The following is a 17,028-nucleotide window of genomic DNA, read 5'->3' as shown; positions in this document are numbered from 1 at the left end:
CACTCAGAGCTGTTGTTTCAAGCTGTCTGCAGATTCAGGCAAACCTCTCTGCATCGGTTACATTTGGGGGGCATACAATTTCAAAATTTTCTTCCCAACTATGAAATCTAGCAACTTTCCTTTTTAAAAAAGATAAGAACTGAGATTCAGATGTAATCACAAGACTCCAGGGGCAGAGGTCTTTGGCATAGGCCTATGGTGCCTTTGTAGGGGGGCCAATTTGTGAAAACTGGACACTGAGTGCCGGAACTTCCCCTGCCCCCTGCTCCACCTCTTCCCCCGAGGCCCCGCCCCCCAGTCCTCTTTCCATCCGACCATCACTCGCTGCTCTCTCCATCACCCTCTCCCTGCCAGCTGAGCAGGGCTCTAGGGGTAGAAGTGTGAGTAAACACCTAACCAATCCTAGCTACCTCCCAGTCATCCATGGAAAACTCCAGTTTCAGAATAAATTGTTTCCCTCTTCCTACACTCCAATTGATTTCCAAAACAATGTCAAAATAATCACATCATAAGTATGCACAAGTAGTGCAGGGCAGCCTAAAAAATACTTGGGATATATTTCATTCCCAAGCTACATCTGTGAATCAGGGTACTTAGCTATATATGGATATTGAAATGTTAAGGCAATAAAAAGGATTTCCAATAACACTGTAGAAAATTAGTTGAAACAGAAATTTAAGAAGAGCAAGATAAGTCCTAAAACAGGTAAAAGCTGAATATGTCACGCTGGTTTCAATGTTTTACTTCAGTTCTTCCTGATCCTGCCTCTATTCTGAAAACAGATTGGCTTCGCTTGAATTTATTCATGCTCTTTAAGTCAAGGGCCCCATTTGGGTAATGTAACCCATATGTTTGTTATAGCTGTGCTTGCAATGATTAAGGATCAGAGAAGTTGAATTATGAACCCCATCCTCTATATACAATCTTGACCATTTAAAGGCACATTTTGATGACTAGGCACAGAAGATGTGAGCAAGGATGCAACTGACATGGTCTAAAATATTATTAAAATTATTTTTCAATTCAAAGTCAAAACAACAGTATTCTGAGAAGGCAGAAATATCTTTTTAAAAAAACCCTGCTGTAACGCCTTCCCTCCCCTGATAATTTTTACAAGTAAAAGTGTCAGATGTTTCTCCAACACTACATATTTTGCAAGGAATAGCATATTGTACTGGGAGAGAAGAAAGCATCAGGAACTTTACATTGGAATCACTGTTTACAATTTTAGAGCGTACCTGTTCTTTTAGTCTGAACTCTGCATAGCTGGATTTGGCCTGTGCAACAGGCTCGGTATTTGTGACATGGTGAGGACCCTGCTGGATATGGAAATACATATGAGTGGCTCCTCGTTGCATGGTCAGAGAGAATAAAATCTATCACATGCTGAAAAAATAAGCAATTAGCAAAAGTGTTACCTGTAGCACTGGTTTGATCCTCAAGAAAAGGGTTTTGTTTTGCTCATTTGTTTATTTTCCAGATGGGGTGACTGTAAGACTTTTGAGTGTGAAAGGGTACAGTGGAGATGGAGATGCAGCTGATGATGGCAGTGATATGATGGAGGCAGGAAGCAATAATTCAGAGTACAAGGGGGTGCGATGAACAGACACTGCTTACAGGAGATTAGGCAAAGCAAAGCTTTGATGGATGCACTAAGGTGCACGGCTAAGGTTGTAGTTGGATCAAAGAAGGCTTAAGGAAGCAATCTATATAATCCTCCAAATGAAGAATTTAGCAAACTCCAAAGATAATTTAGAGGAGAAGGGGATGGAGAGAGAATTGTTGTTTATGACCCAGAAAGTGGAAACCTTCCCTTTACAGAATAAATGCCCCCAGCCTACCATTAGGGGGCACTATGCTGCTGGAGAGTCTGACTTTTATTTGAGACCTAAAACTGAACTCCTGACTGCTGATGGTCGACTCAGAAGTGCCAATGCACTTTTTATGTGGAGTAGGAATGTTAGCTCTACAGTGGTCAGGGACTCAGTTCTACATCTCAGCTGAAAGATTAACATATAAAATAAATTGCCATGTAAGGCCAACTGGAGCCAATGGTATAAATGAATAAAACAGACATTTTTATAGAAGAGGATTCAGAGAGGTAGCAAACAAGGAAGTGAGGAAGCAATCACTATGATGGGTCTTGTTGAGCTAAATGGCCTTTCCTTATCCATCATTCCTTATGAACTAAAGAACCTACACATAGTACATTCCTTGGGATGACTGCTCATGATTAGATCCATTTGCTTTACACAATGTGTGACACTGATGAACCAAAAGTAAGTAAATCACAGCATGCCACTAAATAATGTAGCTAATGTGGGAGTTATTTCCTTTTAGCATGACTTTTCACACTGATATGTAACATATCATAATGTGATATGCATTTGCTCCCTGCACTGCCGCCTTGACAGCATTTGCGCCTTGAAAAGCAAGAAATAGGCTAGGAATCAAACCTGTGCCTTCCAGATAGCAAACACTACCGTCAGGCTAGCCTTATGGCACAGCTTGTAAATTACAATGTTTTCTACTGGACATACACAGCTCCACAATGATGAGCTGGAAGGAGTCCATAGTACGACATCATGGCATACTGGATAGACAGACCAAACAAAGATAACATTATCCATACACAAAAAGCCTGACATTGCAAAGCTGCAAAGCATTCTCCAGATGAGTATTAGCTTTATAATGAGAATGGTTAGATATCCAAGCTTGCATGTATTTATTACCACAGTATAAAAACAACCACCACCACCCACCACTGTACACCAATTATCCACATACTGAAATTCTGTACATACCTGTGATACAAAAGGCCTAGGGGGCAGGGCAGGTGGTGGTGGTGGTGGTGGTAACCAGCCTGACTTCACAGCTGAAATGAGAGAGAAACAAATAAAATTAACTAATAAAACTAAAAACTAGACCAGTGGTTTGCAAACTTTTTGAACTGAGCCCCTTCTTTGAGTTACAATTTTTGGATGCACCCCCAACCCAGACAAAAATAGACACATGCAAAAGTATGCTTGATAGCCAACTCGTAAACCTAACAGAGACCTTGACACAACTTTAATTAAATTACCTACACCTGTAAGTTTCAAATACACAGACACTTACCAATTGCACAGCCAAGGCTTCCTCAGCAGCAGGCTGCTTCTACCTTGCAGCCAGGCTGCACCAGTAGGGCAGGGCCAATACCTGTCTCTCTGCCCCTCTCCACCGGGTTTTCCGGGTGTGGGAAAGCATGTGCCACTGTGACTCAGGGTGGAGCCAGCGCTCGGCACAGAAATCAGCATGGTCACAGCAAATGTTTACACTGACCCATAGTCTGGGTAGCCCGCTGAGGTAAGTCAGGAGGGGCCCCTGTGAGAGCTGGCCTTGGCCCCACCATGCGGTGCTGGCATGAGCCACCTGGCATCGCCACTCCCCCCCCAACCCTGAACATTCCTCCCTTCTCTGTGGCATGCCTCCCTGACAATTTGAAAACCTCAGAACTAGACTATTTTCTCTGATGACTGTCAGCGAACAGGTGGTTTTCAACATTTTTAATGATGAAAATCGAACTGGGTCTCAACTGAACACAAATCTGTGCAAACACTGTTTGAAACCTCTTCCTGCTACAGCACACCCTCTGAAAAAGACCAGAGATTTAAATGCTATAAAAAGCTTACTGTTAAAGTAAAAGGTAAAGATATATTCAGTCAGCCACAAAGATATATACAGTCAGCTGAATGCAGCTAAAACAATTTGACTGTAGTTAAAGTACGGAGCTGGGGTGAAAGTCTACTTATTCTTAGGACTCTGTTCTTTGTCATTAACATTATTGCCTTTTTAAAGAACTAATGCAGTGTACTAATGTAGACATTAGGGTTTGCTCGAGATAAAATACACTGACAAGTCACAAAGCCCAGTCAGAGAAGAAAATATCCCCCATGGAATTAGAATGGGTGCTTAAATGAAGCATACAGAGATCAGTTTTAGCTTTGATTTGTTTTTTGGTTTTTTGGTTTTTTTTTTGGGGGGGGGGGGGGTTGAGAGGAAAAAAGGATTTTAACAATCAATTTTGGGCCCCTTTGGTAATGTAACAAAGCAACATCATGCAATCTTTCATTCTGAGCCAGTGAACGGAGTTGGTAAGAACCATGTGGGCCATCCATTGTAATTCTCAATCTGGCTCTCGTTAAATCCCTAAAACCCATCTCAGGGCAGAACTGCAGGGAAGATGAGGCTTTGTAAAGGCAGCTGCGATGAGAAGGACTAGATTGACCAAACTCACTTGATATCTATGGGTTAAAGTCTTGAGTGATTTTCCCTCCTAGAGGCCCCTATGTTGTGCGCAGCCTTCCCACCACTTGCCTTTGAAAAAATACGAGTCAGCCTATCTCAGATTTGTGTTTATTTGTAAAGCCTAAAACGTAGCACTAAACCAACAATTAAAATAAAACAGCCCTTTTACTATAATAGTGCAAGGGGTTATATATATACACACACACATCTATTTTTAGTTTTATCCATATTCTAAAAGACCACACAGACCATTACAAGTTACAGCATAGCCATTTAACTTATTAAAGTGTATTCCATCTAAAATTTTCCAGAAGTTTTCCCTAATGCAAACCTGTTCATTTCCTTAAAAAAAAAAACAAAAAACAAAAAAACAAAGATCTGAAGCACTAAGGCCCAGATTTTTAAAGTTATTTAGGCGTTGTTACACTCAGTGTCACAATAATGGGACCTACACTCCTAAGTGCCTAAATCCCTTTTGAAAATGAGATTTAAGTCCCTAAATCAGTTAGGTATTGCAATGCTGAGTGCAGCGATGCCTCAATCGCTTTAAAATCTGGACCCAAGTACACAGAGATGTTAGTGTAAAAATGCACGGGTAAAACATTGAATACAGTTGTATTGGCTAACTACAGCTCAAAAGAGGTGTGTGACACACAAGATGGAAAAAACAAAGAAGTGCCAAACAGGGATGCAGAACTACTGAATCCTAATTTAGGTTACCTATGGAAAATGCTTATATACTGAAGGTATAAAAGACTAACCATAGTCACAAAGTACCCAAACAGGCAGAGATTAAGTTACTAGGACCCTTCACCCCATTTAGTAAGCTACCCCACCTCCCCACCCCAGCGTCTCCCGCCCGCTGGCGGCCCTGCCAATCAACTCCTCCCCCTCCCTCCCAGCACCTCCCACCTGCCGCAATTAGCTGTTCCGCGGCGTGCAGGAGGCACTGGGAAGAGAGGGAGGAGTGGGAATGGGGGGCACTTGGGGGAGGGGACACAACTGGGCAGGAAGAAGCAGGGCAGAGGCAGGGCCTTGGGGGAAAGGGTGGAGTGGTAGTGATACGCTTGATCCTCAGAGAAATGATGATATTCTATACCAAGGAAATTAGTTTGCCCAACAGGGAAAGCATGTTCTGAAGTTGTTCCCAAGCTCAGAACTTGTACTTGGTACCCCACAACACTGCCAGAATGGTCCACACAACCTTCCTTATTAAAATTACTTCACCCTGAAGTGGTCAAGTAGAGCACAGAGCATCTTATTTCAGCTTTTAAAATATGCCACATTTGAGAGTTTAGTATTTTAAGCTAGTGAGATACTTAACCATGCGAATTTGACCCAGTTTCCTCTTTTTTTAATCCTACAAATTCTAACTTAAGCTATTCATGAAATATTCATAAAATCCCTGCTGTTTCAGAACATCTATGGCCTGTTGTTAGAAGGAAATCATGCTTATGTTAGCACAATTGCCAGAGAAGATTTGGAGTCAGCTGACTTTTGAAAAGTAATAACTTCTTATAAAAAACATGCACTGTTTTTTTCCAAAGAGGCAATGAAAAGTGTGTTAATGACACACTTAGGTGTCATTCCCCTAAAAAACGAGCATGCTATAAAACAAATACATTTTTGCACATTTCAGCAGCTGTCCTGTAATTGTAGATGACTCCGGAAGGACAGCCTTTCTTGGAAACCAGTCTACACAGGGTTTGTCAGTGCTGGGTTCTGTCTGTTAAAGATGGAATTGTTGTGTGTTCTTTGGAAGTATAAGCTAGCACAGCAAACAGTTCTTTCCAAGGTGAACACAAATATCAGGCTTCTTTCATAGAAAACGGCAGCAAGTAACTGGAAAAGAGGAGGTTACTTACCATAACTGGATGTTCTTTGAGCTATGTGATCCCTATCTGTATTCCACTGGGGTTACATATGCGCATCATATGCCCTGAGAAGGAGAATTTGAAAGTAGTGTCCACTAGTTCATGCATGCACCCTGACTCACCTTATGCTTCCGTCTGAGGCGACAAAGGGTGAGGCGAATTGACCACCTCTCCAGTTCCTTTTCCACAGTGAATCTGACAGATCCAAAGCAGAGGAGAAGGAGGGCGGGAAGTGGAATACAGATAGGGACCACACATCTCAAAGACCCTCAGTTACAGATAAGTACCTCCTTTTCTTCTTTGAGTGATGCTCCCTATGATATTCCACTGGGGGTGACTGACAAGCAGGACCTAAGTTGGAGGCGGGTGCAAGGATGGGGATGGAAGGGTCATGCGGAGAACCGCTGTGCCAAAGGAGACATGCACTGCTGAGTCCTGTAACAAGGCATACTGTGTTGCAGATGTATGGACAGAACTCCATGTGGCTGCTCTACATATGTCTATGAGAGGAACATGCCGTGGTCATTGCTTCAGGTCTAGTGGAGTGTAGCTGTACCCCTGTGGTGGGAGGTATGTTCGACAGATGGTAGCAGAGTTTAATGCAGCCAGAAATCCATTTGGAGATTCTCTGGGTGGATATGGCCTGTCCCAATTCTCTCTGCTACCACAACAAACAGTCTAGGGGACTTCCTGATTGTTTGTGTTCTCTGCACGAAAAAGGCCTGACCTCATCGGACATTGAGGGAATGGAGTCTACATTCTTCTGCAGACACATGCGGTTTCTGGAAGAAAACAGGTAAGTGAATGGATTGGTTAATATGAAACTGGGAGATCACCTTTGGTAAAATTTTGGGTGTAAGCATAAAAAGACCTTATCCTCGTGGAATACTGTAAATGGCGTGTCCACCATTATAGCTCTGAGTTCCCCAACTCTTCTCACTGAAGTGATAGCAACAAAAAAGGCGACCTTCATGGAGAGCAGGGACATGGATCAAGACATCATTGGTTCAAAAGGGGAGGTTGTTAATCTCAATCCTTGTTGTAATAAGGCGTTCAGTTCTTGGGTGAAAAAACTGTCATGAGAGTGGTCCCCAAAAGGGGATGGGACAAAGGGTCTTAGAGCATTACAAACGCAATCATATCTCAATCAAATCATTCAACGCTCATTTGTCCCTTGTTATTGCACTCCAAGTGTGAAAAAAGAGTGCTAAATAACGCCCAAAAGGAGTCGAAGGGTCGTGAGGTGTTAGGCTCACGTGGTTGGCAGTTCTCGAGCTCACATCAAGAAGTTACATCAAAAATACCTCTTGGTTTGGGTTGGGTTTGAGACTGAAGCCTGAGGGGGATCCCAGGGAAACGAGACCTTTGGACCTTTTGTCGCTTGCATGGAGGTTCATAGGGTCTATGTTGGTAAAACTGTGGAGACCTGTACCTCTGTGTGGATGAAAGGCAGTGGGACTTTCATTTCGAGGCAGAAGTGTAGATGTCCAACGAGCGAAGACTAGCCCTAGAGTCTTTTAGTGTATGCAAACACCCATCTGTCTTCTGGTTAAAGAGATGGGATTCATCAAAAGGGAGATCCTCTATTGTGTTCTGGACCTCCCTTGAAAAACCAAAAGCAAGAAGCCAAGGCTCGACACAACACAATGGTTGTAGCCATGGCCCTGGAAGAAGCACCAGCCGCATCCACTGTGGATTGTAGGGCAGTTCTGGCTATGAGTTTCCCTTCCTTCCCAAGGGCCTGAAAACGGGCACGGTCTTAGCAAATTCCTCTAATTTAGCATAATTCAGGAAGTCATACTGAGCCAACAACGCTTGATAATTGGCTGTCCTGAATTGTAAACTGGAGGAAAAGATGACTTTTCTCCCCAGTAGATCCACACACTTCCCTTCCTTGTCCGCAGGTGTGGATAGAGTGTGTTTGTTGTTTAGCCATTTCTGCAGTAGCCTGAACTACCAGTGAGTTTGGAGCTGGGTGGGAGAAGAGGAATTCTGAGCCTTTGGCCAGGACATAGTAGCATCTCTCTATTCCTTTAAGGGTACATGTGTCAGAAGTATGTCAGACTGTCCTGGCTGGCTCCAGTATGGCTCCATTGATTGGTAGTGCTAATCTTGTCAGTCCCGAAGTGTGGAGAATGTCCAGAAGCTTATGCTGAGTGCCTTGGACCTCTTCCAGAGGAATGTGGAGTTCCCCCCACAATACCCTGTAAAAGATTTTGAAATTGAAGTCATCCAGTAGGGAAAGGGATGATGTAGTCACAGCTTCGTTCGGCGATGAGGATGGGAATCTATCTGGCTCCAGCAGAACTGCCAGAATTGGGGTATAAAATTCTTCCTCTGCTATTGGATCCATGGGCATGCCTGATGGATCCCTCAGAGGAGGGGTGGGGGAGAAACAGGTGGCGACTCTTGCAGACTGGGTGGGCTCCAAAGGAGGATACTGTGCTCAGGGTCCCCAACATGGCCAATAAGGAGGATCAACAGGAGGTTGCAGGAGTCCTCACGGCGTGGGGCACCAGTGGCTTCTGGGAAGGTGAGGAAGTAGTTGCTCCCATGGGTGTCAGTCTACGTGATGGAGTGGTGTGGTAGAGACGGTTCTTCCCCCAGTTCCAATTCATCGGAAGAGGAAAAGGCGGACTCTGGTACCAGTAGCAGTACCATTGGTGCCGATCAAGGAGTGCATGACACATGTGAGAAGGCCATACCGTAGGCATATCCAGTGGCAGGGACTTGAGTTCTCTGTAAGTGGGAGGACCAAATGGAGGAAGAGACTCTGGATCCAGTAAGGTGAAGACATCTTGGGGTGCAGTCACATCTGGATCTCCCTAGTTTAGGGGGTACTCTCTCTTTTCCAGTTGCCAGTAGCAGCGCTGAAGTCTTTCCTGGTGCAGGAGGGTCTCACTTGTGTGAAGTGCCAAAGATGGCAGTATGACAGTTCACCGCCTGGAACCCGCGGATCCCATTGTTCATGGGTCTTCGTCTCATGCCTGTGGGACTCGGAACATGCTGTGTCCCCTTGGGCTGAGCTGGTGGAGGGATGTCCAGTTTCTCTGATTTGGAGGAAGACTTAGTTCCATGCTTATTGGAGTGCTTCCTAATCTCCTGACTAGGCTCTGCCATTGGGGGTGGGTCCATCAGCACCGGAGTCAGACATAACAGCAGGAGGCACACTCCTTGCTGAATCAAGCTAAATGTACATGGGGGGTTCCCTGGCTTGGGTCTGAATGTAGTCTCATGGCCACCTCCATTAGATGCCTCCAGAGACAAAGTGCTTAGCCTTCTTGGGTGCAGCTGGGAAAGGACTGGCAAATACCGCACATAGCCGCGGTTTGAGCTTCTCCCAGGAAGTAGAGGCAGCGTTGGTGTTTGTCAGTTACGGAGAAGGATTGTGGGCAAGCAGCACAGAGTTTGAAGCCCGGAGTTCTGCAGGGGGCAGGGGCAGGTAAATCCCCCAAGTCTGCTCTAGTCTAACTGTTAAAACTAGTAACTACTAAAACTAGGAAAGAAATAAACCCACTAAAACTACGGCTAAAACTGATAAAACTATTTGTAACTGTAATTATTAAAACTGCGTCAGAGACCATTACACTGAAGGCTCCGACCCGGACCATGTGGCGCTGAGAAAGAACTGGAGATATGGTCAGTCCACCCCATCCTTTTTTCCCTCAGACAGAAGCACGCAGCGAGTCAGGGCACATATGTGGACCAACGGACACTACTTTCAAATTCTCCAACTTCAGGCACGTGGTGCGCATGACTAACACGCAGTGGAATGCAATATGGACCATCTCTCGAAGAAGCAGTAATCCTTCCCTCAGGCTGCTCAAACACACCTTAAGGGTGCAGCAGCCCCCAAGACTGCTGCACTCTCTTCTCCCCATTCCAGAGGTTGTGGTGAGGTAGAAATGGCCACTGGATCCATTAGTCCTATCCTAACCCACCTACCTTCTAGCCCACTCCCATGTCCTCCTTCCTCCTCACGCCAGAAAAGCCTCTGTACATTAAAGCACAGTGAGCTAATATGGAGCACAATTATGAGGTATGCGAGAGATGCAGAGCAATCCTGGAATTATACCTGAGGAGCAGAGGCACACTAGTTCTGCTGCATCCAGAGCTGCTGGAGTCCACAGATTTTCTTCACACAGGAAGGAGGAGTAAATTCTGGAGGATTGGGGCCTTGGTGTCCAAGTCCTAAAAAGCTATTTCTACCACAGTTTGCATAGAGTTTGCCTCACTATTCAGTGACTTTGCAACATTGATATTAGAATGAGCAGCATACTTTAAATCTTAAAAAAAAAAAAATCATGGTCAAAGTAGCTTGTGTGTACCAGTGAAAGAAGCTTAAGTGCATCAAGTATCTATATAAAATACTATATTCAGGGTGAATGTATTTTCCCACATAGAGAACGATAGTGCTTTCACTACTAAAATCATCACTCTGCACTTAGCATATCTGTACTTCATGGTGAACTATCAGCATGGCAGGTGTCCAGGCCATTTCTCAGCCTTATTCTGGCAATCAGAAAGGTCTATTAATCCCAACAGGACATTAAGTGAGATAAAACAGGTTCTCCAGCCTGAAAACTAGATTAAGGCTTAAAAATAAACTTCAGAATTTAATTCTACATCCTGAGACTTGGCCACTACATAAGTACTGTATGGGCTCTTATCTCTCTGGCCTTCCCAGGGATAACACTATACCACATAACAGAGGGAATTCAAAATTATGCAATCACAGCACTTTCATTACTCTCAGCCAAAACCAACACACACAAATCCCATCCCTGATTTTATTTTCCACTTGTCAACAAGTGATCAGGGCACTCATTCTGACATTTCCTACTCAGAGATTGTTTTCCATGTCATCATTTCTATGTTAACAACTATGGTAGTGAACCAACAGGCTCACCAGAGGCATTCTCCCCGATCTGGATGGACACAAAGTTATTCAGTAGGATGATAGGGGCATAAGATGCAACGGTCCAGGCCAATCACAACTGACAGCCCAAGACCCAGCTCTCTTACTTGGCTTGTCTGGTCTAAGAGAAGTGGCAAGGAGTCCAGAGGAGGAGGTGGCTACCACTGTAGCCTCATCTAACCCAGGAAAATTGGGGCCCTTAGTTCTCCACCAATCCTAGCAACAGCGGAAGCTGGAGTGTAGATGGGGCTGGTTTTACCAGATTCTGGGAGACTAGAGGAAAACAGAGATTGTGGCCCAGGTTTATTTTTAGGCATTATAAAGATTCATCCAATGAAGTGAGCTGTAGCTCACGAAAGCTTAAGCTCAAATAAATTGGTTAGTCTCTAAGGTGTCACAAGTACTCCTTTTCTTTTTGCGAATACGAACTAACACGGCTGCTACTCTGAAACTTATCGCTACCAGTATCTCATCTAAGAATCATACCCCAAAGCTTCATATTGCAAAGCTAACAGATATAGACAAAGCAACATGGCACGAACCATTGTATTTTCAAACTGACAAAAAAACTAACTGTGAAACTTCCAGTAACCTAAGCAGGAGATGCATGCTAAAACCCCACTTAATTATTTTTAAAATGTAGAAGTAAAAGTCCTATCTCACTTTGGCACATACATCTAAAGCACTATAACTATGAAAGAAAAATCACTTATCTTGATGGACCTCACACCACTCCCAAAAATGTGTACACACACACACACAGCTCAAAACATTTTGTAGTACTGCACCAGGTCAGTCACAGAGTACTCCTTTATTCCCAGATACATGGGGATAGAGCAATTTTACACAGAAGACCTGAGGAAATAACTAATTTAAAATAAATCATTTAAAAGCTTTCATTAACAACAGCTCCCTTTTTCAAATTTAAATAAAATTACTTAAGACAAAAGTCATAAGGAAAATGGGAGTAGGGCAGGGGTTCTCAAACTGGGGATCTGGAGGTTATTACATGGGGGGTTGTGAGCTGTCAACCTCTACCCCAAACCCCACTTTGCCTCCTGCATTTATAATGGTGTTAAATATATAAAAAACTGTTTTTAATTTATAGGGGGGGTCACACTCAGAGGGGGTCACCAGTATAAAAGTTTGAGAGCCACTGGAGTAGGGGGGAAAAGGTGAATATAATCATTATCCCAAATTATTTCTACAATAAAGTCTGCTTTAATTTATTTGTACTGTGTCAAGGAATCAAGCCAGCATAAACTTTTACATTCAGAAGGATGGAACAGAGCAAGATGATATCTTAGATATCATTCATGGTGAAGAGTTGAAATGCCTAAGTAGGGATGGGGTGGGAGGGGTCTTCCTTTTAAAATCATTGTGATATTTAAAATCAGAATGGAGGTTGCACTACTGTAGACAACAAATGTTGATAAATGAAAAGTAATGCTCATCGGAAAACAATCCCAACTATATAAAACGATTGGTATTAAATTAGCTGTTACCGCTCAAAAAAGAGTTCTTGGATTCATTGTGGATAGTTCTCTGAAAAACTTCTGCTCAAAAAAGCTAAAAGAATGTTAGGAACTATTAAGAAAGGAATAGATAAAAGACAGAAAATACCATAATGCCATTATACAAATCTATGGCATGCCCACACCTTTAATACTGCATGCAGTTCCAGTCACCCCTTCTCAATACAGACATATTAGAATTGGAAAAGATACAGAGAAGGGCAAGAAAAATTAATAGGGGTATGGAACAGCTCCCGTATGAGGGATTAAAAAAGACTAGGACTCTTCAGCTTGGAAAAGAGATAACTAAGGGGGGGATATGATAGAGGTCTATAAAATCATGACTGGTGTGGAGAAAGTGAATAAAGTAGTATTATTTACTCCTTCAGGTAACACAAGAACCAGGAATCACCCAATTAAATTAATAGGCAGCAGTTTTAAAACAAACAAAAGGAAGTACTTCTTCACACAACACACAGTCAAACTGTGGAACTCATTGGCAGGGGATGTTATGAAGACCAAAACTATAACAGGTTTCAAAAAAGAACCAGGCAAGTTCACAGAGGATAGATCCATCAACATCAATGGCTGTTAGCCAGGACGGGCAGGGATGCAACCCCATGCTCTTGGGTGTCCCTAGCCTCTGATTGCCAGAAGCTGGGTGTGGACGACAGGGGATGGCTCACTTGATGACTGCCTGTTCTGTTCATTCTCTCTGAAGCACCCAGCATTGGCCACTGTTGGAAGACAGGCTACTGGGCTAGATGGACCATTGGTCTGACCCAGTAGGGCCGTTCATATGTTAAACCTGCATTACCAAGGGGACTATTTTTGTTGTGCATGTGTGTGTATGTACAGTGCCTAGCACAATGGGGCCCTGACCCCTGATTGGGGCCAATTAGATGCTACTGTAACACAAGTATATACAACTCAATCTTGCCCTGAATCCTCAATGATCCCAAAGGAGCTTAGGGGGCACTCCACCACTCTCAGAAAGTGCTCAATACCTGGCAGGATCAAGCCCGACATGGTCTAATGGATCTTCTCCATTTCTACTTTCCAGCATTCTATGATTAACATGCAGCCATGAAGTGTTCACACTTCGGGGGGCTCAATTTACATACACAAAGTGAGTAACTCACTCACGAGAGTAAAGTTACTCACCTATATATGGGCTGGATCAGGCCCTAAAATGGAAAGACAAAACAAGCAAGCAAGGAAAATGTCTGAAGTGATGTAAAGCACACTGCCTGCTAGACTTGCTTTATTTTTAAATCCCTTGCCCATAAACTTATTTTAATACATTTTATACTATTTTAGTATATTTTTTCATGTCCATTTATCATTTTTATTCATGTCTTTTCTTTTTCAGTTTTTAGGTCATCTCATTTTCTAATTATTGTTCTTTTCTATTTTCTAAATTTATTATCTATTTTCCTGTTTTTTAATCATCTAGTTTCAGATTTTGTGAAATTGTTTTAAAATGTGTCCAGTGTCCTGTCATAGGGAGGCTGCTGGTTACTTCTGTCAGCAGGCAGTGAACCACCCTACTCCCATCCCACCCACCATGGTGATGGAAAACTGATATGCTGCTCTGGCAACGAGCGATGAGGAAGTGCCCCCAAATGTGGAGGAGAAGTCATGTACCCCCAAGACTGGGAGGATCGCAGCCACCACCCCCAGGAGGAAACATAAGGTAGTGGTGGTTGGTGACTCTCATCTGAGGGGGACGGAGTCACCAATCTGTCAGCCTGACATGGCATCCCGGGAGTTATGCAGCCTGCCAGAGACCTGTATCTGAGACATTATGGAGGGATTGTTGAAAATCACCCAGCCCTCTGACTACTACCCCATGCTACTCATCAGTGTGGGCACTAATGATACTGCAAGGTCTGACCCTCAGCAGATCAGAAGTGACTACAGGGCTCTGGGAGTAAGGGTGAGGCAGTTGGGAGCACAGGTGGTGTTCTCTTCGATCCTTCCGGTCAAGGATAGGGGCCCAGGCAGACACAGATACAGACTGGAGGTGAATGCCTGACTGCAAGGATGGTATCACCAGGAGGGCTTCAGCTGCCTTGATCACGGGATGCTGTTCTGGGAAGAAGGACTGCTAAGTAGAGATGGGGTCCACCTTTCAAGGAAGGGGAAAAGTACGTTTGGATACAGACTGGCTGATCTAGTGAGATGAGCTTTAAACTAGGGTGGATGGGGGCAGGAGACAAAAGCCCACAGGTAATCAAAAATATGGAGACCTGGGAGAAGGGTCGGTATCTGGGGGGAGCATGGGCTGTTATAGCAGGGATAAGGGAGAGACAAAAGGAACATGTGGGGGAATCAAATCAGTACCTTAGATGTTTGTATACTAATACGAGAAGTATGGGGAATAAGCAGGAAGAACTAGAAATGCTAGTTAATAAACACAGCTATGACATAGTTGGCATCACATAGTGGGATAATACACATGACTGGAATACTGGTATAGAAGGGTAAAGCTTGCTCAGGAAGAAAAGGCAGGATAAAAAGGGAGGAAGTGTTGCCTTATATATTAAAAATGTATATACTTGGGCTGAGGCTGAGATGGAAATAGGAGACAGACTTGCTGAAAGTCTCTGGCTAGGCTAAAAGGGGTAAAAAACAAGGGTGATGTCATGGTATGGGTCTACTACAGACCATCGAACCAGGAAGACGAGGTGGATACAGCTTTTTATAAACTTACAAAATCATCCAAAGCACAGGACTTGGTGGTGATGGGGGACATCTGTTGGGAAAACAACACAGCAGAGCACAGATTAGCCAACAAGTTCTTGGAATGTACTGGAGACAATTTTTTATTTCAGAAGGTGGAGAAAGCTACTAGGGGATTGGCTGTTCTAGATTTGATTTTGACAAATCGGGAAGAATTGGTTGAGAATTTGAAAGTGGAAGGCAGCTTAGGTGAAAGTGATCATGATTTTAAGGAATTGTAGGAGGGAAAACAGCATAATAAAGAAAATGGATTTCAAGAAGGCAGACTTTAGCAAACTCAGGGAGTTGGAAGGTAAGATTCCTTGGAAAGCAAGTCTAAGGGGAAAAACAGTTCAAGAGAACTGGCAGTTTTTCAAAGAGACATTATTAAGGGCACAAGAGCAAACTATCCCATTGTGTAGGAAAGATAGGAAATATGGAACAGACCACCTGGCTTATCCAGGAGATCTTAAATGATCTAAAAATCAAAAAGGAGTCCTACAAAAAGTGGAAACTAGGTCAAATTACAAAGGATGAATATAAACAGACAACACAAGAATGTAGGGACAAAATTAGAAAGGCCAAGGCACAAACAAGATTAAACTAGCTAGAAACATAAAGGGTAAGAAGAAAACATTCTACGAATACATTAGAAGCCAGAGGAAAACAAGGACAGGGTAGGGCTGTTACTCAATGAGGGCGGAGGGGAGAGGGGGAGAAATAACAACAACAGAAAATGTGGAAATGGCAGAAGTGCTTAATGACTTCTATGTTTCGGTTTTCACAAAAAGTTTAGTAGCGACTGGACGTCTAACATAGTGAACGCCAGTGAAAATGAGGTAGCATCAGAGGCTAAAATAGGGAAAGAACAAGTTAAAAATTACTTAGATAAGCTTGATGTGTTCAAGTCACCAGGGCCTGATGAAATACATCTTAGAATACTCAAAGAGCTGACAGAGGAGATATCTGAGACATTAATGATTATCTTTGAAAAGTCATGGAAGACAGGAGAGATTCCATAGGACTGGAAAAGGGCAAATACAGTGCCAATCTATAAAAAGGGGAATAAAGACAACCCGGGGAATTACAGACCAATCAGCTTAACTTCTGTACCTGGAAAGATAATGGAGCAAATGATTAAGCAATCAATTTGCAGACACCTAGAAGTTAATAACGTGGTAAGAAACAGTCAGCATAGATTTGTCAAGAACAAATTGTGTCAAACCAACCTAATAGCTTTCTTTGATATGGTAACTAGCCTTGTGGATTGGGGGAAGTGGTAGATGTGGTATATCTTGACTGTAGTAAGGCTTTTGATACTGTCTTGTATGACCTTCTCATAAACAAACTAGGGAAATGCAGCCTAGATGGAGCTACTATAAGGTGGGTGCATAACTGGTTGGAAAGCCATTCCCAGAGAGTAGTTATCAGTAGTTCACAGTCCAGCTGGAAGGGCATATTGAGTGGGGTCCCACAGGGGTCAGTTCTGGGTCCGGTTCTGTTCAATATCTTCACCAATGATACATAATGGCGTGTAGAATAGACTTATAAAGTTTGCAGACAATGCCAAGCTGGGAGGGGTTGCAAGTGCTTGGAGGATAGGATTAGAATTCAAAATGATCTGGACAAACTGGAGAAATGGTCTGAAGTAAACACAGATACTCCCCGACTTACGCAATTGTTCTGTTCCGGAACGCCTTGCGTAACTCGA

The 17,028-nt window shown here is 43.3% G+C and overlaps 1 protein-coding gene across 7 annotated transcripts in view; it reads right to left on the bottom strand.

Annotated features, from left to right (window-relative positions):
• The window catches only part of REPS2 (RALBP1 associated Eps domain containing 2), a 177,493-nt gene that overhangs the window by 26,923 nt on the left and 133,542 nt on the right, over nucleotides 1-17,028 (bottom strand). For 6 of the 7 annotated variants that reach the window (XM_074967491.1, XM_074967465.1, XM_074967456.1 and 3 more), the window contains 2 exons: nucleotides 2,805-2,875; nucleotides 1,239-1,319 (listed from right to left, as the gene is read on the bottom strand). In XM_074967491.1, coding sequence (XP_074823592.1) covers nucleotides 1,239-1,319; nucleotides 2,805-2,875 — 152 coding nt within the window. The remainder of the gene's footprint in view (nucleotides 1-1,238; nucleotides 1,320-2,804; nucleotides 2,876-17,028) is intronic. The other variant, XM_074967473.1, reaches the window with a different exon arrangement.

This window comes from Natator depressus, chromosome 1, assembly GCF_965152275.1.
Source record: "Natator depressus isolate rNatDep1 chromosome 1, rNatDep2.hap1, whole genome shotgun sequence".
Lineage (NCBI taxonomy): Eukaryota > Metazoa > Chordata > Testudines > Cheloniidae > Natator > Natator depressus.
This window is presented reverse-complemented; position numbering and strand designations above follow the sequence as displayed.